This window comes from Amblyomma mixtum, chromosome 3 (genome assembly GCF_055824585.1).
Source record: "Amblyomma mixtum isolate Tamu chromosome 3, ASM5582458v1, whole genome shotgun sequence".
In the NCBI taxonomy this organism is placed as follows: domain Eukaryota; kingdom Metazoa; phylum Arthropoda; class Arachnida; order Ixodida; family Ixodidae; genus Amblyomma; species Amblyomma mixtum.
The window spans coordinates 308897070-308924790 of NC_143014.1; the positions used below are offsets into that span (position 1 = coordinate 308897070).

At 47.6% G+C, this 27721-nt stretch overlaps 1 protein-coding gene across 2 annotated transcripts in view; it reads right to left on the reverse strand.

The window, feature by feature from the left end:
- LOC149355555 (solute carrier family 53 member 1) overlaps positions 1 to 27721 on the reverse strand; it is an 81547-nt gene that overhangs the window by 15039 nt on the left and 38787 nt on the right. For both annotated transcript variants that reach the window (XM_089583890.1, XM_089583889.1), the window contains exons 8-12: positions 25699 to 25886; positions 18450 to 18777; positions 12352 to 12552; positions 8893 to 9062; positions 3197 to 3330 (exon numbers count right to left, since the gene is read on the reverse strand). In XM_089583890.1, coding sequence (XP_089440016.1) covers positions 3197 to 3330; positions 8893 to 9062; positions 12352 to 12552; positions 18450 to 18777; positions 25699 to 25886 — 1021 coding nt within the window. The remainder of the gene's footprint in view (positions 1 to 3196; positions 3331 to 8892; positions 9063 to 12351; positions 12553 to 18449; positions 18778 to 25698; positions 25887 to 27721) is intronic.

The window sequence follows — 27721 nt, forward strand, 5'->3', positions numbered from 1 at the left end:
GACGGAGGCGCACCATCGGCATGGCATGAGTCAGCACGAGGCATGAGGTGATGCGAGTCACTTCGTCTAAACACATGAAGAGGCAAAAGCGAAAAACATGGGAGGCTCAACCCTACAACGAGACAGTGAGCACAAGAAAATGGTTCATGGTTTTTGGGGTTTAACGTCCCAAAGCGACTTGGGCTATGAGGGACGCCGTAGTGGAGGACTCCAGATAATTTCAACCACCTGGACTTCTTTACCGTGCACTGACATCGCACTGAGCGCATAATATGATGGAGCTCTTCGAAGCGAAGACTGCGGACCTGCATCAAAACGCTTTTCAGTCCTGACTTTCATACTGCAGTACAATAACTGGTGTTTCACCTCTTATCCAACTGTAGCTGTCAAAGGGTGTAAGCAATACCGGCTTAAGTTGGTTTTCTACTAACAACGCAACAATGCAACTCTGAAACCCAACATCGACAGTGTGCTTGCCTTGGGCACAATGTTAGCTCTGCATTCTTATTTTTTTCATCATCTTTGTAGCCACTAGCATTCAGAAGAGATTGGCACAGAACAGTTCAAGCCACAGCGCGTCTGCTTTCGCATCTGAGCTTTATACCATCAAGTGCGTTTGTAGGTGACATGCTGAACAGTGGAACTGTTGAAGGTCGAGTTTATGGACACGACCGCTGTGCTGTGCACACGACACACGCGGACATTCAAAGTGGTGCGATTGCACAGAAGTGTCAGAGCATGTACAGTCGTGCACAAAAGTGCAGAGACCACGGGAATGGCGGTGGTTGCGATTTGTCTGTGTATAAAGGCGTGTCTGGAAGAAATGGGTAGAAAGACGGGTTAACTTATTTGGTCAGGCACCCTATGCATATCTCGAAAGCAGGCGCTGCGCCGTGAGAAAGCGCTGGTGCGCAGTTCTGTCAGTTCGCGTGGTCTCTCCACTTTTGCGCACGGGTGTACATAAGACTAGCAACTGCTTCTTCCAGAAGCTTATTTTTCCAATGGGTTCTCAAACTTCAATATACTAGGAAAACATTCAAGGTTTCAAAACATTACTACAGTTGAATCCCGGTACAACGAACGCCGCTTCAACGAAATTTTCGCCACAACGAAGTAATTTGCATTCCCCGTGAAACCCCCATAGGACTTAATGTATTAAAATTTCCTCAAAAACGAAGTACTTTGCGAGCACGTGTTCGCTTCTACGAATTTTTTTTGCGAATTTTCGCGGGTGAGTGGCCCCTCTGTCTTGTCTTTCTTCAGAAGTTCAGTGCTGAAGAGCGACTTTCCCGTTCCCGTCGTTCGCCGTTAACTTTTTTTGCGTCGCAGACTGTTAAGGAAAAGGGAGGAGGGGGGGGGGGGGGGGGGGTACGCACACTCAATCGCACATCCTCCTCGCGCACACCCTCGTGTGCTTTTTTTTTTTTTCTCCAGATGCCCACGTGATTTTTGAAGTGACGTCATGCCCCGCTCATTGGCTCTTTGCTGGGCTTCTTCGATTGATGTAGCTCGCTGTCATGGTGCTCGCGGTTTCCTGTCAAGCACGAAAGCGCGTCATGATCACTTGCTAGCGGTGTTGGCTGGTAAGCGTTCGCGGCCTCCAAGCGAAGAGGGGCTCCTCGAAAGCGCGTGTAAAATGCGCCAGCGCACGCCATCTGCTAGCGTCTTCGGCCGCGTCCTCCGTGGCCGCGTCGTCTGCTAGGCACCGAACGCGTTTCAGGCAGTCTGTGTGGACCGGTGGGCGGAGCCATCAGTGGGCGGAGCTTCGTGTCCTGTCGGAGAAAAAAAAAAAAAAGGAAAACGCGAGAGTGCAGGAAGAAGCCCACTCCGCTTCACCATTTCTTCCTTTGTGTGTGCACCGTTTAGCGTGGTCTCGTCGCGTCTCTGCTCTAGGATGTCGCCGCCAGCGAAGAAGCGGAAATTTCTTTCGCTAGAAGAAAAAGCGCGTATTATCGCCGAAGCAGAAAGAAGTCGATTATTGCCGCAGATTTTGACATCGCGCTGAGTTCGTTATCAACGATACTGAAGAGCAAAGAAAACATCGGCAAGGCACTTGCGTCGGGCACTTCAGCTCAACACAAGAAGGTGACGCAGCCAACTGCGATATTAGCCTAGGGCGGCTTACAGCCGGCGTTTTGTCATCGCAGGGGTCTGTTGAACCCCGAGTAGCAGTATCAAGACGTTTCGTTGGAGCGCGCGTGAGCATTGACTTATGCAACTCCAGGCTGGCGGCAGCAAGCCCGCGAGAGCGCCGTGGTAGCACGCAGCGGAGCAGATGCGATGAGGCCCGACGGCTCTCGAAACGATGTGGGGGAGGAGGCAAGTAGAGGAGGTGGTGAAAGAAGGAACGGAGAAGAGGAGGAGGAGGAGAGGCGGCGTTGGGCGAGAAGAGAAGAGGAGGAGGAGAGGCGGCGTTGGGCGAGGAGACATATGCAACGCCAGCCCGGGATCAGCCGACTCGTCTGTAATTTCTCGACAACGAAATTCCGCGACAGCGAAATTTTTCGTACGCCCCGCCGATTTCGTTGTGGCGGGATTCAACTGTATTCGTTTTGAAGCCCGAATCGAATACCGCATTATTTGCTTGGATATTCGAAACATTCGAATATTCGCACAATTCATGTGCTGCACTCACATAGGCATGTGCCGCAGCTAGCTTTATAGCATTTTTGTCAACCACACAAAAACTGCGGGTGTTTGACTGAAAAGTCACTGTAGTTAAGACAATACAAACACTGTCAAAGACTGCAAGGAGTCCATACGCCATAAGGAGAAAAAAATTCCACTCAGTTTTGCAAATCGATGCACTAGCAACAGTCAGTCTAATATGTTTTGACACAATGTTTCTCAGTGTGTTTACTACAGAGAGATTACATTGTGCACTGCAGGGTAACACTGCTGCAAGAATGCGCGAGTCTTCCCTTGTCTCATAATGTCCTCCTCCTAATAACGCTAAGCATGATGACTAAGTGAGAAGGGGTGGAGGGCTTTGCGTGACAGCTGCTGTGGCTTTTCTTCTCTTCGCAACCTCCTCTTCCCCCTTGTAATGCTAAGCAAGCCTGCGCACCTCAGTGCAACTGTGCCTTCCTATTCACAAATGCTGCACAGCATGCTTTGGACGACAACCACCTTTTCCTGCCCAACTGAAGTGCTCACAAGTGGCTGTTGTCAGACACAGACCCGTGGGGAGGCATACCTGAACACTTCCAGGGGGGCCAGGATGGTGACCATCAGGTCCGAGTGGATGACGCCCAGCTCCGTCAGGGACACTGACAATGTCCAGCCAAAGCGCAGGGCCAGGTCAGTCAAGATGGCAAAGTAGTAGTAGCCCTGCAAACAGCAGCAAAGTCTTGCACCAACAGCACCTTGCACTTGCAACTTGCTCAGCTGTACGGAGGCCTTTCTCTGGGACAAGCTGTGTGCCGTGACTGCAGACTCCAGCGTTCGCCGCCAGTGCACAGCTGTTATGTGCCACGGGAAATATTTCTCTCTAAAGCTATGCAGCAAGGTGCAGCCTGTCAAGACATGGCTAAACAAATGAAACATGCTTTCAGCTTCAAAAATCTTCAACTGTCATAACCTATGCAAGAAAAAAACGGGAGAAGTGATGGCGATTCTAAATATTATGATTTCTTTCAGGCTGCAATATGTGGTGCATGAAGGTGCTGGGCCCTGCGCCCACCATGGAGGCTGTACAGACGAGCTGCACAAAAAGCTGCAACTATTGCCGACATTCCAGCATAACTAACATTAAGGCGTCATTGTCCCTTCCATCCTTCTTAGAATCTCACAGAACAATAGCACTTATCTGCCTCTTCCATAAAACTGTTTACAGCCATCATTCCTTCACACTACCTTTTACAAAACCGGCTCGCAAATCTCAACGATTGCATAACCAGCTCAGTTTTAAACGCCTTTCAGGAAGGACCACCGCATTCAACTCATCAGCCCTGCCCCATGCAATCATTTACTGGAATAGTCTTCCTGACAACATTGTTCACATCTCAGATTATGCTATTTTCAAAGAAAAAAATAAGCAGCATTTTGTTCTGAAGTGTGCTTTTCAGTTTAGTTCTGTTTTCTGGTTTGTTGCTTACTACTGTACAACGATGTTAAAATAACGATCTTCTATTTGCTTCTGTTTCGCACACCAGTTATGTAACCCCCCTCACATAATACTCCAGTCAGAGCCCGTGGGGTATTTGAATAAATAAATAGATGGTCCAACCAAAAAGATGCACTGAGGAACACAGGCTGCAAAAAGCGAGCTTTCCGAGGTAAGCCGTGCGAGTTTCCCGGACTGGAAGAAGAGCTGCTCCGCTATGTGATGGAAGTGCGGAACAACGGCTGTGCATTCACAACAGACATCCTGCGTGACTTCTCGTGGGATGAGCATGCACAGCCCCAGCTTGGGAGTTGGAAGACTCCGCGAGTGACAACTGAACGTAAAATAAATGACGCTCATTCCCCGAAGGGTGTGTTTTTACTTAAAAAAAAAAAAAACAATTTTTGCACCTGAAAATTGGTCCCCGAATTTGGAAAAAAAAGAAAGTGCGGCCCTTACATGCATTTATACTGTAGTCAGCATATTAGTTTTATTTTTCTGACTGAAATGTTAGCACAATGTTGACGTGCAAGGAGAACAAAAGAATTTTTTTTGCACGCCATGTCTCTGTGTTTTGCCCATTCTCACCTCTCAACATGCTTTCTGACAAGAAGCAAAAGTGCCTACCCCCCCCCCCCCCCCCCCCCCCCCCCCCCCCTCCGACAGCCGTCCAACAACAATAGCTGTGGACAGAATAGATATAGTCGTTGGTTTGTGACAGCTTTGCTGGCAAAAAACAAATGCTTTTAAGACAAGGACCAGCACTGCCCATCATTAACCCACCATAGTGGCCTGTGGGTTCTGTTGAACTGTGAAGTATATTTCATTACCTTCCTGTGTCCAACTTTAAATTAAGCAAATCAGTCACTTAAATAGCATACTGCTTCACTCCCAATGGCTTCAGAAGGAACTCACCTAACTTGCTGCGCTTAACACCACCTGTCGGACTGCATGCCCAATTCACAATGGCCATGAAAATTTGCGTGGGCAGAAGCCTAAATGAATGGCCCTTGAAAAATCGACAATCACTGGCCTCAATGGGCACTGAGACTGCCTGGATCAACACTGAGCAACACTGGATCAAAGTTGAAATTTGAGATTAGTGTGACATTATAGTACTTACTCATGGACACTGTGCACAGTTCACCTTGGGTATTTTTTTTTTGCCCCATTGTTTCCTGGACTTAACTGATAGTGGCCCAAGACACAGGTTTCACCCTATAACGAAGTTCAACCACGGTGCATGCAGTGGGTTCACACAGCGAGTCAAAAATGGTGCAAAATAAAAGCACGCAATAACCACACACAGGCTCTGTCCAGTGGAGCTTGCCGATTGCTACACCCCGTATCCCACATTACCAAAGCTACGGGAAGGGAGCACTGCACAACTGCATGGAAATTTTTTGGCTCCGCACCCTGCAGATCAAAAAAGGCTCTTCATAAAAACCCCTGCCTAGGTACAATATGATGCAAGAATTCCTTGCAAAAGGGCTGCCTGTACGTCACGCAAGCCAACTCTTGACTGCATGCAGTAAGAACAAGAAGGTTGGTTTCCCAGGCTATCCGCTGAGACAGATTTTTAAATGTGGTAGCAAAAACTGAACCTGCACACAAATGCGAGCAGTTTCTATAGATATGAGAAAATTACGAGGTATACAACAAGCTCCCAAACTACTCACAATGTACAGTATGTAAGAAAAAAAAAAGATGCAAGATTTGGTGGTGAAGGGGTTCCTTTTAGCTTTACATGAATTAAATACCTAGGGCAGGCATCTTCTGAAACACAAGCAAAAAATGACTAGTGTACAATTAAAAAAAATATGGGGCTTAATGTCCCAAAGTGGCACATGGGACACAGTGGAGCACTCCAGGTTAATTTAGACCACCTGAGGTTCTTTAGAATAAACATACCAGTGCTTTCCACCCATGTTTTGGGTAGTGCTTGTTTGTAGCAACATTTGTTTAGAAAAAAAAAGCTTCAGAAACACCATTTGTACGCACAGATATATCCATAAAGCAAACCACATTTAGTCTTAGATTGTATTAAGGTGCACTCCTGATAATCCAAACAAAAATCTCTAGTTCCATGAAGTTTCTTTCCGTACCATGGGGAAAATGACCATTTTCTGAATGTTTCAGTACATTTTTTTTTTCTGTAAAAAATATTGCATTCAATATTTATTGCAATACCCCAAAACAGAGCTGAATAAAGGTGCTTTCTATTTATATAAGTTTAAACAACAAATTGCATATTACAACAAAAAATTTTATTTGCTAAAAACGAGAGTTTAGGAAAAAATTGAACAAAACTCTCAAAGACACGCTTGTATTTAAAAAGAAAAAAATGTTAAAAATTTTCTGAAATACGCAAAATGTTTGTTACTCTATTGGTCACTGTCTGCAAAAAAAGATAATTTCTATCTTGAATAGTATTCTTGCTACAAAGCAATAACTGGAAACCCTATAGTTGTGCATTGGAGCACGCCCGCCTGTTTTTCAGGCTGGTTTCCATCATCGCCGATGTGAAAACTGAATCATCTTCAGCACCTTGCAACATTTTCAGGCTCGTTGTTGCACATGTCATTGATTAAATCACTCATGGACGAAATGGAGTTCTCAGATTTGCTATGTTTTAGAGCGTGTGGCACGCATGTGAAGGCTGCCAAGCGACTTTGATGGTACCACATCTTCGGAGCGCGTTCAAAAAATGCCGTTTTGGAGGGGCAAAAAAAACTATATCGGAAACAAAACTTCAGTTCTCCGGCTACAAGCCAGATGCGCATCGTGCCTGTAAGCAATGTGGAAGGCTCCGAAGTCGAGCGGCGAAGGCGTCATTTGCGGGCGACATGGCGGGCAATGAGCACAGGTACGCTCTTCGCAGCGCGTTAGAAAGTGCCCCCTCGCAGGACAAAAGAAAACTACATTGGAAACAAAACTTTGGTTCCTTGTCTACAAGCTATATCTGCAGCGTGGCCATTAGCAACACAGAAGGTTCTGAAATCGGGGCATGAAATGATCGTTAGCGGGCTAACGATGCTCAGTGGGTGTGGTAGGGAAAGAGTTAATGAGGCTACTGTATCCCAGTAAACATAAGTGTGGTGCCGGGCGTCTGGCATCAAAAATCCAGTGAACAATTATAAAGACCACATTCAGGCAACTATTAGGAGTTCGATCTATTCGTGAATTTGAGCACTATACTTCTCGAAGTTGGGTGGAATTATCTGACCGATTATCATTCAATCGAAATTCGAATAATCCCATGCCCCTACAACACAGTACTAGCACACTATGCAGATTTCACAGAGCAGATTTGTTTCCTGCTTGAGTCTTGCACTTCTTGCAGCAAATGTTACCATATGGCCCTTCTCTTATTTATTCTTTGCGCTGGATGGATATGTTGCAATCCAAAAAGTCTACTTCACATGGTTAGAAGCTCAGACCGAGAATGTTCAAAATGGTGGCAAGGCACTAACAGGGGTTCTCAAACATTTTTTTTTTTCCACAAGGAACCCAACAACAGAATACATGCCAAGGATGCACGTATTGAGATGAATGCTTGTAGCCGGCTGCAAAGCCACCTCTCAGCTGAACAAACGTGGACACCAGCCACAACTGTTCTTTTTGGGGGCCTCTAGGCATCTCAGCGACAGAGAGTCATCAGCTTATCAGCGCCAGTGTGCAGGATCCAGAGTCAACTCAAACCACGAATTTTCAAAGATTCTAAAAAATGGGCTCGCACTCCACAGTCAGTGATCAAATGTCATGGCAGCTTAAGTAATCACCGCTTTCACTGTAACAATTATCAATGCACTTACTGTGTGCCCTGTCACACAGTAAAGCTCAACAAACATTGTATGCATACAGGCCAACCACCTTAATACAAAAAGTCCAGTAAAAAAAAGCAAAGAAGCAGAACAGTGGGATGTGTACTTTTACTTAACACTGAGACAGTGCGAGCTGAAACAAAGGTCTGCAATGCAGACACTTTTGTTACAGTGCATCGTGCTATGAACAAGGGCACTTTCTGCAGCCTGCCCAGAGGTGGTGGCAAGTCATGTGTTTGGCTCAACTGAAGATCCAGTGAAGAAGTAAACTACTGAGGCTTCTTAACATCCCTGTACAGGCGCCTGCAGAAGTTTTTAGAACACGGATGCCTCGAAAAAGCTTCATGTCCTGGCAGTCGAAGCACGCAGACACAATTGGAGGGTGCACTGCACATCGCACCCCTCCCCGTCAGGCCACCCCTTCTGGGAGTGAGCAAGTCCAGCTTTTTCAGAAATTCCACACGCCAGAAACTTTTCAATTTTAGATAAGACCAAACAAAATGTCTCACAATTTATGATTAAATTATTCCCAACCAGAGAGGTTATTCCGCTGAAATGTTTAGTTTTCAGCCCAAAAATTTGTGCAGAAGCAGAATCAGCAGTTAGCCTTCTGGATCCTGATGTTCCTCGCCACAAGCACCGCTTCCATTTGAAAAACTTCAGAGAATCTGTTTCCAGCTGCCTTTCGCTTGCTTTCAAAAACCTTTGTAATGCTTTGGATGAATCTGACATTCACATGTACACCTCCAACAACCACTGCCTTTACAAGTCTCGAGCTGGCTTCTGCTGCTGCCTGTGTTGTGCCTGGTTGTGTCAGCTGTGGTCCAGATCTGTGGAGTGGACAGCCTTCACGGTCACTGGGCCACACCCAGGTGGCTAACCCCGATAGACGGAGAAATTTCAGCACACTGTCATGTGTGGCCTATGAACAGCACACCCAAGAGTGTGAAAAATATTACTCACCGAGGAGGAGTAGACGATCTCCTCACGCAGAAAGCGATTTTCGCCAGCATTGGAATCAAACAGGCCCCAGTCCATCTTAATGTCCCAGGTGTAGGTGAAACACGAGCTGACCACAGCTGACAGGATCCACAGAATGAAGAATGGGTGGCTGCTTGACGATGGGTAGCTGTCTGCACAGGCAGGGCACAAAGGAATGTGTGTACAAGAGGCTATCATCATAACTACATCCGCTTCAGTACAAGACCTCTCCCACTGATCTCTACTTCCCAGCAATGTTCATAATTTCATCTCTCCACACTGTTGCCCTAACAGCAGGTCATCCATTCTCTCCATTTCACGCTTTTCCTCTCCACTTCTGATATGATACTGTCAGGGGGTGGTGTCCCTTGATATTACCCCGATCATTTCCCTCTGGGGGTCCACAGTTGGGGGTGTAGTCTTTAAACATACTGAACTGTGTGAAGAAAACAAACATACACAAGACAAAAAAAAAAAAAAAAACGGGTGCCAGAACAGTACTCATGTTGTTCCCTTGCTATGTTAGTCTCCTCTGCGCTGCTTGTTATGTCTAGGCAACACCTATTTGCTTGGTCTTCCAATCTGCTCCAATTCTTAATCTGATCCTTAAACGTTTTCAATAGCTGCCAAGCTATGGTCCCATAAGTGAGCACTGCCAGGATACGCCTGGTATGCAATTACACTACCAGCTAAAAAAGAAGGAGTTTGGGAAAAAGCACAGCAACAGGATGGCACAGAAAAATCCAAAATGCGAGGCAGAGCAGCAATACAGGGGTAGGCATGCCTCAAAAGCAGATTGGGTGGGGCATGTGTGACAGGGATTAGTTTGGGCAGAGAAAAAAAATGATGAAGGGCCCTGCCTCCACCGAGCATGTGTGACAGTGAGAATCATCTAAAATGCAGGCACATGGGTAGTTTAACTGTTTTTATTGTTTTTTCCCCTTAACTACTGTGTTCATTGGCGCCGCAGTGAAATGGCACAATTTGGTGGAATTGAGCGATGCTGCATTTCCACCACTGAGATTGGAACAGCATGAGAGAGTGACACAATGATGTGCACAGGATATGGCGCAGCTAACATGCCCACCAAAGAGAAGTGGAATGCACCAAAAACCCGGAACAAATCAATACAAGGGAACACCTGACACTTGCAATAGGAGCACAAGACTCAGAGAGAACAGGATAAGAGAGTGATCAGCCAAGAACACAGCGGAGCTGCAGTAACAAGCGCAAAATGTGTTAATGCGGTGATGTGGATCAACTGGTACATAACTGGGACGACTGGGGCACCGAAGTCTTTTGACAGATACCGAGTCGATAGTAGTTTTCTTGTGTGCTCAAAGAGATAGCCAGAGCCCTGAGCTGTCGTCTCCTTAGCCCCCACTTTTGCTATGTTCTAGGTATCAGGGCAGATGTCAGTAACACTCAAGGGGCTTGCATTCTGGAAGCAATAAGCATGGGGAGAAAAAAAACAAAACTGACAGGCGATCAGTGGAATTGCTGTGACAAAGCTGTGATAGCAGTGGGGGGTATGCCTATTGCTTTTACCTATTTCGCTTTTGAGGCTAAGATTTGTCTTTTGGGTGGTGCAACATGCTCGTGAATGAGGATGCTGCGGCTGCATGCATGAACTTTGCATCAATGCTTTTTGCTGATGTATGGTGTGGCTGGCCCGTAGTGTTTGTGACAGGGTGTGGTGGATTTGTGGAGACCTTTCACTGCATTTACTTTGAAAATTGTAGCTTGTACTAACTAACATGTTTATGCGCTTTGGTGTGGTTTCGTGCGGTTTTGATGAGAGGCAGCTGCTGTTCAGTGCACCAAGCAGGTTGGGCTTCCTCGACATGCACCAAAAGGACCGGCTTGTTTTTGCTGGTTTTCCGGTTCGAGCCCGGATGCTCCTACTGCTGTGGTTGGTGTCGTTGCAGTTCTCGCTGCCACTGACACCCGAGTCACTGTTGCTCAGCGCCAAGGTGGCCCTTTGGGCTAGTTGGTGTGACACAGTGAAGAGGTACAGTGCAGAAGAGACAGAACACAGTGAGAGACATGCAGGGTGCCGCTTCTACTGAATGCTTATTTATTACAGTGCTTGTCTCTCACTGTGTCCTCTATCTCTTTGACTGCTCAGTGCACCGTGCATACCATGGGGTCCATGGCGTTCGACGTGAGAGCAAGGGTGGACAGCGTACACACGTGCTCACTAACCACAAGTGCCAGGGGAGAAATGCGTTTCTTCTCTTCTTCTTGTGACTATGGGGGAGGGGGGGGGGACTTTTGCTACTGAGAAATGTGCTGCAGTGCAGGGCCTTTCTGTTGCTTTCCCTCTCTCGTTCTCTCTACATGCACGGTGCCTCTCACTCTAGCGACGGCAGTCCACATAGCACTTCTCCGCTCCACGTGGGGGCCTTGCAGTGCTCTTCTCCTCCTCTATCTCACTTACTGGGCTCCTCCTTTCCTCCTTGCTCCTTCTTACAGCCAGCGCATTGGCAGAATGACACTGGTACCACTCCCGCAGTAAAACCGCAATGTTTGGAACACGATGGTACAGAAAGAGCAGACAGCAGTGACAGGAGGCAGTAGCAGAAATCCAGCACACTCACTGGGAGTGGCACATGCAACAGCAATGAGGATGGAAGAGCAGAGAGATGTCGTCGGTGTGATCACTATGTTTGTTTCAGATAAAGCTGGCTCCAGCAATGGTTGCACTGTAGAGGTGAAAATTCCTGCTCGCCACACCACTGCACTGACTGCACATAGCAAAACAAGCAAAAGTTAAATGAGGTTCTATCCAGCCGGTTACCTCTGTCATCCTTTCGAAACAAGTGAAGGTACATACCCCACCCTGGACCCTGGAGCAAGTGGAGCATGTACCTACACTTTCACTGCCCCTCTTTTCACCACCCCCCCCTCCCCCATCTCTTCCTTCGTAATGCAGTCCACCCTGAGTGAGACGCGGTTACTGCACCTGTCCTTTCCTAATCACCTCCTTCTTGTCATCGTTGTTGTTGCATACAGAGTAAATAAATACACAAGGCATGCTTTTCACATCAGGTGGGCTTTTGTAACTGGTCGGAGTTGCATTTAGGCGTAGCAATGGTGCAATTTCATCAAAATGTTCTCATTTGCAGCAGCGTGCATCAGGTTCATGCGATGGCACAGTTTGGAACTGCATTCCTGCCACTGCTATTAACATGAGACCTCAACCTACTGAAGGAAAGCGACATAAAAACGTGAGGCAAAGCATCAGCACAGTCGGTCTGCATGCATCTTCAGGCCATGTTGGTTAAGAGAGCTTTTAGCACAAAGCCATCAGTATTCTGTTTCCCAGGAAGCAGAGTGTTTCCCATGAAGCAGACAGACAGCCCCACTTTTTTTTTCCCAGCGCAAGCACTTGGGGTAGACTCAGTGCAGCTGAAAGAGGCAAACGTTCGGCCAACTTACCCCTGTAGACATTGAACAGCGTAGAGAAGAGCACGACGAAGAAAGTGGTGGCATACTTGGTGGCGTTGGCCAGGTGCGGGAAGGCCTCTCGCGTGTCCCGGTACCGACGCAGGCACTGTGCAAATCGGAACCAGGCCGGCAGGCATGCCAACACGGGCCGCAAGGCCAGGTTCACAGGCCGGTTCATGCAGCGCGCCGCATCTGCAGCAAGAAACCATCAATGCAGGGGTGGCAGTGGCCAAGCACTCACACAGATCAGACTGAATTACTGCAGCTGCGTTCCTATCACAAAGAACCGGGCCAGCGGGGGATATGGAAAACCAGACGCTGCATGCTGCCATCAGACCAAATCTCTCTGGCCTTGGCCTCACTTGTCACAGCTCCAAAAGGCCTGCACTACACCACAGTCCAAATGTAAGCATGAAGCCAGCCAGCATATTAACGCACTGCAGCACATGGTGTGAGGAATGACAAATATGGGCATGCCAGTTTTGCAAGGGTACAATCAGCAGTGAACTTCCAACAACATTCAGGTTGTGAAGTCAATAAGTTTCAGCACCAAAAAAAGAAGAAAAAAAACATAACTCATGATGCTGTGGGGTGAAAGCAAAAAGCCAAACGGCCCACACGACTGTGCGAACAGGTGCAACCTGCTGGTGAGAAGCACTGGTGGCACTGGAAGCAGCACTACGCACACCGTTACATGGTACTTCAACACTGAGCAAGATAGGCTAGACACTGCCACTTAAAGCCAAGAGCTCCCTGTGAGTACAGCACAGGTGCAATGGTCAAGACTCTCCCACATAGCTGTGAGGACACTACTCTAGGATGAGAACTATGACTGGACACCACACACCTGAAGGGCTATTAACACCAAATTTTTGCTTGTGTGCTTTCTTCTTCCAAACAAATTGTTAGACACTGGTATGCATGGAGCACTTCGTGGTATTCTCCTACGACTGCTAAATAATATATAATTGAATTTCTTCTCTCATGCTGTTTCAGTTTCAGTTTCATCAATCAAACAATGGTTGCGGCGTGTAGCTCACCTTTAGGCCACGTCCCGAAAAAACGGCAATATAACTGCTGATATGTAGTTTGCTATAATTCCAGCTATGTATCAGTGTTTATATTGCGGTTTTTCCGCGTTTCACGTGACCTAGAGGTCAGCTACACATGATAGCCATCGTTGGGTAGATGAAACCAAAACCAAAACAGCATGAGAGAAGAAATTCAATCAATTCAATTGAATTCAATCAAGGAAATTCAATGGTCATAGGCAAATACCACATTGGTATCAATGTATTCCAAGGTCCAACATATCATTTGAAAGAAGAAAACACACAATAAAATCAGGTGTCTATAGTCCTTCAACTCAGTCAGTTGAATGCAGAACAACAGTGGTCATTGGTCTGAGCTTTCCTTGAAGACAGAAAAACAAACTTGTTCATTCTTCATTCCCCCTTTTCCTCCTAACTCATGGCAGTGGGGTCCTCAACTACATCAAAAAATTATTTAGCTGGACATCATTTAGAAATGCCAGGAATGTGCCAGAAGCCTGTAAGAGGCAGTGATCCACTGCACAGGCCAGGCTCTCTTTAACCACGCAGACTGCTTACGTGGGTCCACCATTTGTGCAGAGAAACCCCGAGTGAAAAGTAGATAACTAGCAAGCCCAGTTTCTGCCCATCAAAAGCACCATAATGACATCCCAATGATACAGTCGGAGGTTAGAGAGGATGAGAAGTTCTGCTGGTTGCATTCAAGCTTGGACAACTTTCACAGCTGCTCACCAGAGTGTCTGGACGTGTGCAGCTTCTAGGCCCCTGTGCCAAGTTGCAAGCGCAGGTCATCCCCTTTTCTGCCCCTTGGAACTCCTCATAAACGAGGAGCCATGTAGTGTGGCTGTCGGCAGAGCCAAAGGGATCAGAAGCCGAGATCCTTTGAACAGTGTCCTGTTGCACAGAGACTTCACGTCGCTATTCCCAATATGGAGACAAACTGGCACCTTTTTTGTTTAGATGGCCATGCCTCTTCGCAGTAGCACTTGACAACACGACACAGAGCACGTGTTCCATGAACAGGGTCCCCTGCTTGTATGAGCGCATCTGCACAAGTTGCTTCCACTGATGCGACTGCAAAGGTGTCCGCAGCGCACGTGAACACTCCTGAACTCTGGGATCAATGAAGCCCGCGAAATCATGCCAGATGTGGGCAGCAGTTTCATCAGAATGTGCAGCACACCGTGCACTTCTCAAGTGGCACGGCATGCGAGGGGGTGTGCTGTCCAACTGAATCTTGGCACTCAGAAATACCAGCTGCCACACTGAGCTGCAAACCATGAAGAAATTCACTGAGAGACTGCACAACTGACACACAGTAGCCAATGCCCTTGGCCATTACGGAGTGATGGTCTGGAATGCAGATTCCGAAGGAGGACGTCATCTAGTCAAGGTGAGAGTTGGCCTCTGCTGCGACAGTAGTAGTGGGGTAGATCGAGAGAGACTTGGCAAGGCAGCCATCGGAGCTGAGAAGGTGTTCTTGGCACTCTCCAAGCCGCCACTTGCTCTGGTCCCCAAGGTCATGCCGTGCTTTTTATGAACTGACCACAAAGAGGAGCTGCAATTTCCGAGACGTGCAGCAGAAAGTGAGCAACAAGGGTGACCACTCTAAGCAGCCTGCACACCTTTGCCACGCCAGAGGGCGACTCCATAGCCTTGACATTGGAGGCATTGCTGGGATCTGGAGTCACTCCTTCCAGACACCAGACCACTAGAAAGTCGACTTCAGGTACCCTGAGCAAGCACTTCCCTTTGCTGAGTGTGACATCCGCCTCCTGCAGCCAGGACAAGACACAAGCATGGTGGCACACTCATGTCCTTTTCATCTCCTGTCGGGACACACTCAAAACGTCTATTAACACTTGGGAGCTTCTCCTTGTGGATGCAGCATCTGCATTCTGACGAGAAAGGGGCAGACACACCATGGAGGCAACATCTGTGTCTGACCTTTTCCGGTGTCTGTAACTCACGCTTTTACAGCCTGTGCAGAGCTTAAAGCTCCCACAGCGAATAAAAAACCCCTATGCTGGTGAGGAAAGGCAGATGCAGCATGGAGGCACATCTATGCCAAATTCACTCTCTTCTAGCGTCTGTACCTTGTACTTTCACAGCCTGCATAGGCAACAGAGCTCCCATCTGAACACAGCGCCTTGGTTCTAGAGAAGGCCAGACACGCATGGAGGCACATCCGTCTCTGACCTCTCTTCTGGTGCCAACAGCCCACACTTTTACAGCCTGCATAACACTTAGAGCTCCTGCTTGATTACAACACCGTGGTTCAAGAAAAAGGCAGAAAACACAAGTGGAATTTATATGGCAGTGACACAAGCATGTTGCAGTCAGGCGGTGCAGCAACCACTCTGATAAGCCACCAACATTCACATCAGTGCATACCAAAGCTTTTGCAATGATGGCGCCACCCTGTGTCACAGCTGGCGATTAGGGCGCTGCAGTAGGCCGCTTCAACTTCCGGCTGCAACGACTTCCAGTTTCTCATCGGCGTCACTAGACAATGATCCGAGTAAACAGCACATGCACACAAACCTGCTGCCGCCGGAGACGGTATTTCGTTGTTTCCCAGTTCCTCGAGGCTCCCACAACTCCCCACTAAAACCTCCTGTAAAACCTCAACTGCCTTTTAAGGCCTGTGTACTGCTTAAGAGTCCCAATCTGGCTACAGCACTGATTGTAAAGGAGGCCAGACACAGCATGGAAGCACACCCATGCATGGCCTCTCTTCTGGTGCCAACAGCCCACACTTATACAGCCTGTGTAGCTCTTAGAGCTCCCAATCAATTACAGCACCTTGATTCTAGAGGAGGGTAGACCAAGCACTGAGGCACACCCATGTGTTACTGCTCCTCTAGTATGCACACTTTACACTTGTGACCTATGTAACAGCGCTTCTATTATGAATAGAATACCTTCATTCTGCAGACAGCATGAAGGAGTGCACCTTTGACCATTTGCTGTTGCTGTCTAGAGGCCACTTTTAAATCTGAGTTTCATTTAGATTTTCCCCTGGAGAAAAAAAAAAAAAAAAGAAGAAGAAGAAGAAGAGAGATGAGAGAAAGAACGATGGCAAACAAAGCATCTGAGCACACTGACGTCCAGCCCATTCTTTTCTGCTGGTTTAAGCTTACAAGCTCTTCTTGAGATTAAGGGGTGTTCGCTAGGGGGAGAAAAAATACGACATCAAATGGAGACACACCCAAGTTGGACTTTTGCCAGAGTCTACCATTCACACTCTTCAGTCTGTGTTTAGCTTAGTGTTTCAGGAGACAGCATTTTATTTTGCCAACAAATGGCAAATGCAGTATGGATACGAAAGTAGCCAACCATCTTTTAAAGAAGGGTGCGCAAATATTTGAACTTTTGAATGTGAACTGATTATGTTTTTTATTAAGTTCATACTCGATTCAAGAAACTGATATCCAAGAATTTTCAAATATTCTAAAATTCCTGAATGTTCCGACAGCGATCGAATACAGCACAGACTTTGATAAATTCAACCATGGAAAGACCACATTATCAGGGCAAATTATCCGAAGATCAAGCTAAAGTGTCAGGGAAACAGTACAAAGGCATTCTTCTCGCTTTCTTCTGTGTCGTTTATTGCATGGACCGGTCACAATCAGACACTGAGAAGAATGGGTTGGGTTGTGCTGGGTTTAATGGCACATAGGCAGCTAAGCCCATCAGGCGCCAAGAGATGTGAAAAGAGATTGGTGGTGTAGAGGGCCTAAAACATTAGTACTACCTAGTGATGAGGAAGGAGAGCAATTTTTGGGAATGGCTACTAATATAAGCTTTAAAAAGGGTCGGATAGCCTCAACGGCCATCCTTGGCTGGGCAAGGATCACGAGGCTCCCAGCCAATCAAATAAAGACCAAGCTTAGCTTAGTAAAATCAGAGTGCTTAGTTTGTACGTCGAACCAATGAGCAAGACTATGAAGGAGAAGCACTTTGTGTACACTACAAAAGGAGTCTACACTTTGCTATCGTAACCTCCAGTGCGATGATAAAGCCAGCGACTGTCCATACATTGCAGGTGGCTTTGGCAAGGTCAAACATGCTGGCAAGGTCAAACATGCTGCTCAGCAAATTGTGCAACCTTGTTCCAGTGTCAAAGATTGTAACATGTAGTATTTTCCAGTGTACAAGTTGTTTTTTTTTCTGCCGTCTTCGTCAGTGTGTCTTATAGATCTGCGCAACTTATGTACAGCGAAAAATGATGTGCCACCGCACATCATCTATTTCCACGCCCAGTAACAGTGTCTGAAAGAAAACCAATGCGTAAAAGAAAAAAAATTCTAGTTATTAAAGAGTTTTAGTGTATCACGATCTGCTATTGTGGTACGCTTCCTTGGGGACCCAGCTGCACTTGAGCATGTGCAGATAGCTCCCCGTGGACGCGGTTCATGGCAGCGTAACGCGGATTGCAATATACGCCACAACTGCTCATTTTTAAAATTCTCCCACGGCAAATCACAGTTGCTGTACGCGTGTATTTTGCTCACATTCTCCGACAAAGAGATTCCTCAGCGTGTTTTTATAGCATTTACCGAATGAATAGGTGCGTCTTATACACTGGTGTGACCTATGTGCGTTTTTTTCGGAAAAACAGCCATTTGCAGGGGGGTGCGACTTTTAGAACGAAAAATAAGGTAATTTTACACACGCCTAATCATTAGAGAAATTCGCGGTACACTCAGCATTTACTTGACCACTGGGTGCTTGCACAATGACGTAAGGTGTGTCATTGCTGCTGCTGAAAATTGCCACTGGGTTCTTGAGCTAAACAAACATTAAACTTCCAAATATTTGCGTTGGGGGCTGATGCTAGCAACCTTACTATATTCCATTCATGCACCTGACAAATAAAATCATGTGCTCCACTAGTGTTATAGGGCTCCTTTAAAACAAAAACATATTCGGAGTCCCTTACGCTCTGTGACTTTCTGACAGACTTTTCATGTCTGCTCAACAGCTCAGAATGTGTGGGCACTCTTGTCGCGAGAGGCACTGCCCCCTCACCGCTGTTCTCCATCCACTGGAAGTCGGTGGCGTAGAAGCAGACGAAGTACTGGGCGTCGATGAACACGGGCACCAGGCTGTTGAGCTGGTCGGCCAGCCAGAAGTCGGCAAAGCCCACGTAGAAGAAGGGCGCAGCAAAGATGCGTCCCAGCACCCGCAGGAGCCAGAAGCGTGCCTGGTGCCGCATGGTGTGCAGGGGGTTCACCAGAAACACCAGCATCAGCAGCAGCAGGGCAAGGGGGTTGGCGTAGGTGGGGATGGCCAGGGGCCCCGAGTAGAGGAAGGCCAGCACACTCAGGGCCCAGAGGACACCAAAGATGGCAGCCATCTGCACAGCATCACCAACAACATGGCCGAGACGCTGGTGCACTAGAAACGCGCAATAACCATGTCAGCCCCCCCAAATGGCTTCTGCACTTCCCAAGGTTCACATCCCTCCTCAAATGGATTGCACTGCTTTCTGCTCTATGGCTGTTCCCAGGTGTGCTTGTGTGGATCTGGCAAGAATGTCCTCCTGACTCCCTGCTGCCACAGCTTCATTTCCGCCCAAGGTACACAGTGACAGACATCAAAGTGAAGAACTGCATTCACTTGAAATGGCAAGCACAGCAGTAGTGACCAGCCCTGCCAAAAGTTAGGCTCTTTCAAGCCTTCTTTGATAAAAGCAACGGTACATAAAACCAACACCATCACACACAGAAAAGAACTTCTATTCCCTTGCGCTTCACTTTATTTCAGTGACTGTTGGCTTCTTTCATACCGTATTTACTCGAATCTAACGCGCACCTTTTTTCCGATATATCGGGTCCAAAAATTGGGTGCGCGTTAGAATCGAGTACGACCCTAAATCTTCGATATCATATCGCCATCGGCATTTCAAAATGGCCGCCTCATACGCACTTCGAGAGCGTAGCTGACTGGCTGCCTGTGCTTAGGTTAGTCTATCCGTTTTCTGCGTTTGCTCTACCAGCATGGACGGGCCGACAGCGAAGATACGCCGAGTTCATCATGATGCCGCATTTAAAAGGAAAGTCATCATGTGTGCAGAGACGGACGGAAATCGGGCCGCATCACGCGTATTCGGAGTACCAGAAACGTGCGTGCGGGACTGGCGCAAGCAGAAGGAAAAGATTTTCGCCAGCAAGGCTACACGAAAGGGTTTCAGTGGACCGAAGCAGGGCCGGTTCGCCGAAATAGAAGAGCGGCTCGCAGAATATGTTCAAGAGCAGCGAGCGGCGCAGCAACCAGTGACGACCGATCTGCTCAAAGTCCGGGCGATGCAGTTAGCCCTACAAACAGGGCTAACGCGGAGTGACTTCAAAGCCAGCAGGTGCTGGCTCTCAAATTTTATGAAGAGGAAAGGTTTTTCTCTTAGAAGGCGAACGGGGATATGCCAAAAGTTGCCTGAGGAATATGAGGAAAAGCTGCACAGTTTTCAGCGGTTCGTTTTGGGTTTGCGCCGCAGACACGGCTACGGCCTCGGCCAGATTGGAAATGCCGATCAAACACCGCTGTACTTCGACATGCCTGCCAACACAACTGTTGAAAAGAAGGGGGCGAAGCAAGTGCGCGTGTTGTCTTCCGGCCATGAAAAAACACGCGTCACCGCAATGCTTTGTTGCACCGCGGATGGACACAAGCTGCCCCCGTATCTTATATTCAGACGCAAGACGCTCCCGAAAGGAATCGTGTTTCCGAGTGGCGTGATCGTGCGCGCAAATGAAAAAGGTTGGATGACCACGGACTTGGTCGCCGACTGGATCGATCACGTCTGGCGCAAGAGACCCGGCGGCAGTTTGGGCCTGCGTGCGATGCTTGTGCTCGACGCGTTCAGGTGCCATCTCGACCAACGCATCAAGGACAAGCTCGCAGCGTGCAACACCGACCTTGTCGTGATACCCGGCGGCATGACATCGCAGCTCCAGCCGCTCGATGTCTGTTTGAATAAGCCGGTTAAAGACAGGATTCGGGCGCTCTACACCGAATGGCTTGTGAGTGGCTGCCATGAATTCACTCCCAGCAATAGGATCAAGCGTGCCTCGCTGCAAGACTTCGCTGGATGGGCGAAAGATGCGTGGTGCACGATACCGTCTGCCATGGTCAGCAAGGCCTTTAAGAAATGTGGCATATCGAATGCCATGGACGGCACCGAGGATGAAATGCTTTGGTCCGTCAACAGTGATAAGGAGTTGTCTGACAGCGACGACGAGTGAACCTTGTGCCGGCGGGCTGATCCCGGGCTGGCCTTGCATACGTCTCCTCGGCCAACGCCTCCTCTTCTTCTCTCAAAGCTGCTTTGGCAGCTTTTTTTTTTCAACGGTCCCTCTCGGGGCCACCAATCGCGCTTCGGCAGAGCATGCTGGCGCGATGATTCCCGCTGTGTCTCACTCGAGTTCCTCTCTCTACACCAAGTTGCGATAATAAACACACACATAAAAAAAGTAAACGGCTTATCTTGCCAAGATTGTTTTCACTACGCCGGCACGGCTGATCCCGGGCTTGGCAAGATAAGCCGTTTCCTTTTTTATGTGTGTGTTTATTATCGCAACTTTAGTGCATCGAGATTAAATCTTTGTTTTTCCAAACGAGACAAAGTTGTATTGCTGCATGAAAGCACGAGGTGGGTGGTACCTTTTTTTTTTGTCATGGAAAACGGGTGCGCGTTACAATCAAGTTTTTTTTTTTTTCGGTGGGGGGGGGTCACGAAAAACGGGTGCGCGTTAGAATCGAGGGCGCGTTAGATTCGAGTAAATACGGTACACACGCATGCATGCACACACACACTAACAAACCGCTCATCTCTTTAAAGGAGTCGAGACACTAAATTCTGAGGCTACAGAAAGCTTGTTATGGGCTTCCTCAATATGTAAGGTCACCCACGGCCACGTATTGGATGCGACCAATGCTTTAAATATATTTTAATTCAGTTCCAAAGAGTCTTTAAATGCTATTTCTCACAACTGAGACGCGATGGTTAGTGACATAGAAACCTGAAAACGATATCAGAGAATATTAGTGACATCAGGGCACAGCAACGTGAGGTACTATGAACGATGATGCGCGACATCGGCCAGGCACTGCTTCGGTGACTTGGCAGTCGGTAGGCTGATCAGCAAATATGCTGTCGCTAACGCATCAGCTGGCATCAGCATCAGCCGCCAAGTGAAACATTCACGTCGATGAGATGACAACCTGACTATGTAGTTGCTCTTGTCTACACCTTCTCCGCATTACGAATAGGTGAAACGAGCGACTACATTTCATATGTTCTCCCTTCGAAACTCACCAGTGGTATGAGTAGGCCTAGTGAGTACGTGGGGTTCGTACGTGCGATGCCAGCGATTGTGGAGAAAGAGTTCACAAATTTTAGCAAATACAAATGGTCATCGCGTACAGTTTTAAAAACAGTGACCTGAAATCGATGATTGCTTACATGCGAGGACGCAAATATGTCAAGCAGGAAGTGCTACAGCTAACAGGTGACCCAGTCTGCTGACCAATGCTCTAGGCACCCGGCAGCTAGCAGTCGCCAGCATCGCTTGTGGATAACAAATTACTAGGCCATTTTGTTTATTTCAAATGTGCTCCGAACACACTTCTAGATACAGAAATTTAACGCTATAAGTACCGCACACATCGGCAAAAGCAGTCATGAGTCAGGAACACCGGTCCTATGCGGTGTCGACAACCTGGTTATGAAGCATTCCCCAGGCTGGCGCTCACATTCAATGGCAATTCTTCCAGAGTTATCGAATTGCATAAAAAAGTAAACATATAACCGCAACAAAAGAAATGAGGATGTTCATCCTAAGTAAAACGTAGCTTACATTTAAAGCCTAAAAAGTTTCAAGGTCTAAACTCGACCTCACGCTACTAAAATATATCTATATATTTCGGGCATACAAAGTCCGGAAATGGCGATTTCGGAGAGAAATACGGCAGGACTTCACGCCCGTTGCTTCCCATGACCACATCCCCGATGGCCGTCAACTGGGTTTTGTTTGACACCTGGGCCCTGTCCCCACTACCTGGTATTACTCACCATTGAGAAATATTTTTAGAATGCCTCCATTCTGCTGTTTTCTGAGGCCTTTATAACGACCTCCGAATGGCTGGCGCACATACTTTAAATTTGATTTTCCCAGATTCGTGTTTTTTGCCAACATGACTAGCCTTACAGCAGTTTTTATTAAGTTCTCATGGTGCAATTTTAATTAATCCTATATTGTTGAATTCAGAAAGAAATAAACTGTGTAGCTAAGCTGTTGTTTGGCTGAGTCAAACACTTCAAATTTTGTGAACCATAATGTCACCTAACTATACTTAAAAATTACGGTTTATGGTTATGGGGGCTTAACGTCCTTTTAAATGAAAAGTGAAATGGGGGGTCTGGGAGAGGCATCACCTTCCTCGCTATTCATGAAGCTGTGCAGCTACGGGATGATTTACTTATGAATGCCTGTTTCTTGGTACACATTTATTTCCTTGTGTAGCAGTGTCTGCTGGCCATATCCTGTTCAGTTTCAGTTCCTGTACTGGAGTGGGGCCAACACATGGCAAATACATATGCGAAACTTTTGATTAGAACCCCAGTGTTCCATATGTACCCACTTAATCAGCGGGCCCGGCAGTGGAGACAGGTAGATGACAGGACGAATGCTCTAGTGTTATCAGCACTAACGTCCACTGATGTGGATTTAACTGCCACATAACTCACAGGGGAAAAGACAATGAGGTGCCCACAAGAATTCACAATAAGCAGCAGCAGCAAAACGCAGCCAAACCTAATAAAGGAAGGCTAACATTCTAAAAGCAGCCCTTTGAAAAACAAATGAATAAATGATAATTTAAGCCTATATGTTTGTGTCGCGTCAATATAGACGGCTATCAGAACAAAACTTGACTGCCACAAACAGATACTTCATTTCCTGTATTTTGAGTGCAGGACACAAGCAAAAGGCAGTGTGAAAGTGCAAATTTCCTAATAGGGAATTTTTCATTGTGGCTTGTGGCTTTATAGACCGTTTACAGCGCGCAGTTCTTCCGTTTGACACCAGATGGCGCCACGGGTGCGCTCGGAACACGGCGTCATTACTTGCCTCGTAAGTCGCCGGCGTGTATGACGCGACGCAGCAGTGGAAATGTGGAAACAGAAAATACATGCTCTGTTGTGGATTAAAAGAAGTGCGACAAACAGTTAAAGGGGCGGGATGCGATCGTTTGCGAGCTTCACGGAACCGAAATGCACAAGGACGTACTGCCCCTGTTCGCGCCCGTTGGACATCCACCCTTTCCGAACGGGCGAACGCAACACACACGTTCGCCAGCGCTAGACAGCGAATATAGAAGGAAAGGTCTCGATCTTGGAAAATCTGCGAGGTTAAGTGCGCAACATAGCCGCATGAACAAGCTGTCCCGCCACCGAAACGTCACACACAGAAAAAAAACGAATTACGCTCCTATACCACTAGTGCATATTGTGCAGTGCATAGCCGTGCGAGCGGACAACGCTTACCGTCAGTTCGTGTATTACACACCGTCTTGGTGCTAGTGTTGAACTTCGCTCCAAGTCGCGTGCTTTTTGTGGACCACAATCGGAATAAAGCATTTGTGTTACGGCTGCTGTGCTCTGCGGTTGTCACTTCCTCGCGGTCCATGCGAGACAGTCACTAGAAGTGACTCCGGCTGATTACTTACAACCAGCGAGACCTCGAGCATTTTCATGTCTGCATATCGAGCATGGAGGGTACCACAATTTTATACTATGTGAGGCTTACATAATTGTGAACTTCGTGTAGTGAACGCTCTGCCATGCGCGCGTTATAACAATTATATCGCGGAATCCTTGTAAACGATTGTATGCAAACTTGTGAAGCTGCTTGATGCATGGTACTGCTTTCATGATTGGGTAACATTTGTTTGTTTATTTATTTTTGTCGCCTTCCTTTATTTAGCAAACCAACAGAAAATATTTTAGGCTTCCTAAGCACCTTTAACAAGTTGTAAACAAATGAGTAGGATGTGTAATATGTGAGCGTTTTAGAGCAGTCTCCGCATGCATGTACACAATACGACAACGACCTGCGCAGCCGCAGGGTCATTAAACCTTGCTGTTTTAGATAATAACAATAAAAAATATTAATCAAACCCTTCAGCGGTATTCAGGCGATCCACCCGTTGCCTCGAACAGGCGGAGAGCTCAGCGGCTCTTCGCGACATGAAGCCCGATCACGTTTTCACGCCTAAAATGAACACATTAGGGTTTTCACATGTCCTTCGAAGCTTCAGACCAACCACAGTGTCGTCTTCCCACTCCTTTACAACCGTATCAGCCGAAACACTGCCTGTCGGAACCGAAACATCAGACGCAGCAGCCGTCGCGACGAGGCGCGCGCCGAGCGGTCAGGAGGCGAGTAATGGCGGCGTGATCACGTGATCAAAGATGGCAGCCCCCATGCTACGCCGCTGTAAAGCGTCTATACGGCCACCATGGCCATTCGACACACATTACACTCTGTTGTATTGCATGAATGGTTGTAAAGACTAGACTCTCTGCAGCTTCTGCTACGTTGAGGGCTGACTGAGTACAGATATGTACTAGCGGTGCATGGGGCGCGAAAAAGGAGATTCACCATCATGCCATGAGCCGCCAACACGTGTATCATTGACCACTATAGGTGCTCCATACTATACCACATTATTTAAAAGGCAAAGAATTCACACTAAGCTGGTGCAGCTGTTATATACTTAATCAGTGCCCTTAGCCATGTGACTACTATGTGCATGGCACATTTGGTATGGCACCCTTTAGGTGGTTCTGGAGGCAACCACCCGCCGGTTGCACATTCACCCGCTCTCGCCGTACCCTCTTCAATCCATGGTTACCCTCCCCCTTTCTCGTGGCAACCACCTTCGAATTACACCAGCTGCTGCCACTACTACTACTACTACTACTGCTACGCCGACGGAACCAAAAGAATGGGCCTTTAACAGCCGTCGCTGTAAAACAGTGAATTATGCAGCGCAAAATACAGTACATGAAGAAGATAAGCAAATGACAAAGCAGTCCCTGTAAAATCATTTCATGTGTGCCTGAACCCATCACACCACTTCCTCTGTTTCCAGAACTTTAGATTAAGAGGCAAAAGCATTACACTCAGCCACTCGGAGAGTGGCCATTCAAGAGCAGTATGCACTCAGAGTGCCCCCCAACAAGCTGCAGCCCTTACTGCAGGCAGCGTACACCCACCTCCATGAGGTGCTGCTCAGAGAGGTGGTTCCTGGGGTCGAGCTCAAAGATGAGCACGTGGTTGACACCTGATGTCCGCCAGCCGTACACATTGACACCGATGAGGAACATGAACAGTATAATGAGGAGCGTACCCCGGTAGAGGCGAAACACAATGCGCCAGTCGTCCCGCGTCTGGCTGAACACACCTGCACACCAAAAATACAGGAAACAACGAGGGAAGCTTGCACGTTGCACTTCGCTCGGCAAAATGGCCGCCCTGTGCATCCAGTGTTCAAGCACGAAGACCAGCTGACTTTTGCCCCAACAACATCCTGCATATGCTCATAAAAATAGAAAAACAGCAGCCTGTGTGAAACTTGGCTGCTTAGCCTCAAAGAGTAGTACTGGCCAATACAAGCCACCATGCAACAAGAGCGCACTCATGTGGGGCCACTTGGTACTAGTCTAAGACATTAGCCGCACCAGTAAGGTAGGCCATGGAGAGCTTGCATGCAACAGACAGGACCAAGAAAGAGTTTGGTTTCGGTTTACGAGGTTTTAACGTCCCAAAGCAACTCAGGCTATGAGGGACGCTGTAGTGGAGGGCTCCGGATAATTTCGACCACCTGGGGTTCTCTAACGTGCACTGATGTCGCACAGGACACGGACCTCTAGCAGTTCACCTCCCTTGAAATACGACAGCCGTGGCAGGGATTAAAACAGATGTCTTTCAGGTTAGCAGCCGAGCACCATAACCACTGAGCCACCACAGTGACAGATAAAGAAACACTACACTGAGAGAAGCAGACTATGACTTCCATCAACAATGTTACTGTCAACTGCAAATAACTCAAACAGATTTGAATGAAAACATCTTCGACGGAAGTCCGTCCGGTTGGGTTCCTGAGATAGTTGAGAGAAAACTGACGCCAACAAATACTTTAATTTTGCCCAACGTTTCGGGACCAACTCGGTCCCTTCTTCAGGGGTGACTAAAGTGTGCCAGCAGCAGTGGGGTGCTGGCTTCGCTCTCCCTTTGTTAGCATGTGGCGCAGTCCACTAACGCACGCCAAGTGGAGCGTTCCTGGAGTCCTATTCATCGCCACCTTTGTGAGCCGGATGTGCCATGACTCCACATGTTGCCTCTTGAACAGGTTTGGCTCCATGGCCAAGATGCTCACCTCCTTGAAGGCTATTCGGTGGTCAGTGCGCTCGCAGTGTTCAGTGAGGGGGTTGGATTCTGAATTCGTTAGCCGGATGTCATTTTTGTTGCCTTACTCTTTGGTGGAGGTTTTTTGTTTCTTCGATGTATGAAGCCGGGCACTTGTAGCATGGGATTTTGTAAACGACACCCAGTTGTCGTTTACAACCTGGGCTGGTTTCTTCAGGTATTCATCGTAAAAACTAAAAGCAGGCTATCGACATCATCCTGAGGCTCACTGCGTACTATAATTAAAAAAAAAAGAGAGTATAGTATCGCAACAGCCAAAAAACAACGAAACCGAGGTGGTTTGCAAGACAGCCTGGATATCGGGGAGTTCTTCCATGCTCATTAAGAAAAGCTGAGCACCGTGCTCTTCAGTCCCGCACCATAATTCACTGCTTTGTGGCAGAGTTACAAATTACTTTGAAACTGAAGCTTGACTTCTTGGACTACACAAGGGGTAGCGTAACAAGTCCAAAAATTCATTGGCAGCACTGGAACATCGCACAACTTCTATGGGTCACCCGTGGCCCATGCTCAATGGGAACGATGAGGAAAGAGTTAAGCAGCATTCATCTACACACAAATGTGAAGGCAAAGCAGAAGGTCAGCTTTGTGAACAGCATCCTTACAACACACGGCACCGAAGACAGCACAAAACAAGTGGAAAAAAGCCACACACTCAGACCCTTCAGCTTATTTCGCCAGGTGAAGAAGTGATGGTAGTAGCATTACCCCCCCCCCCCAAACATGTTTCTCATGGCTCAAAACAACACTCCCTTAGGCCAGCAGTCGAATGCAAGCCCAAAAAGAGAAGCTCTCTTGCACAGCTGCCAA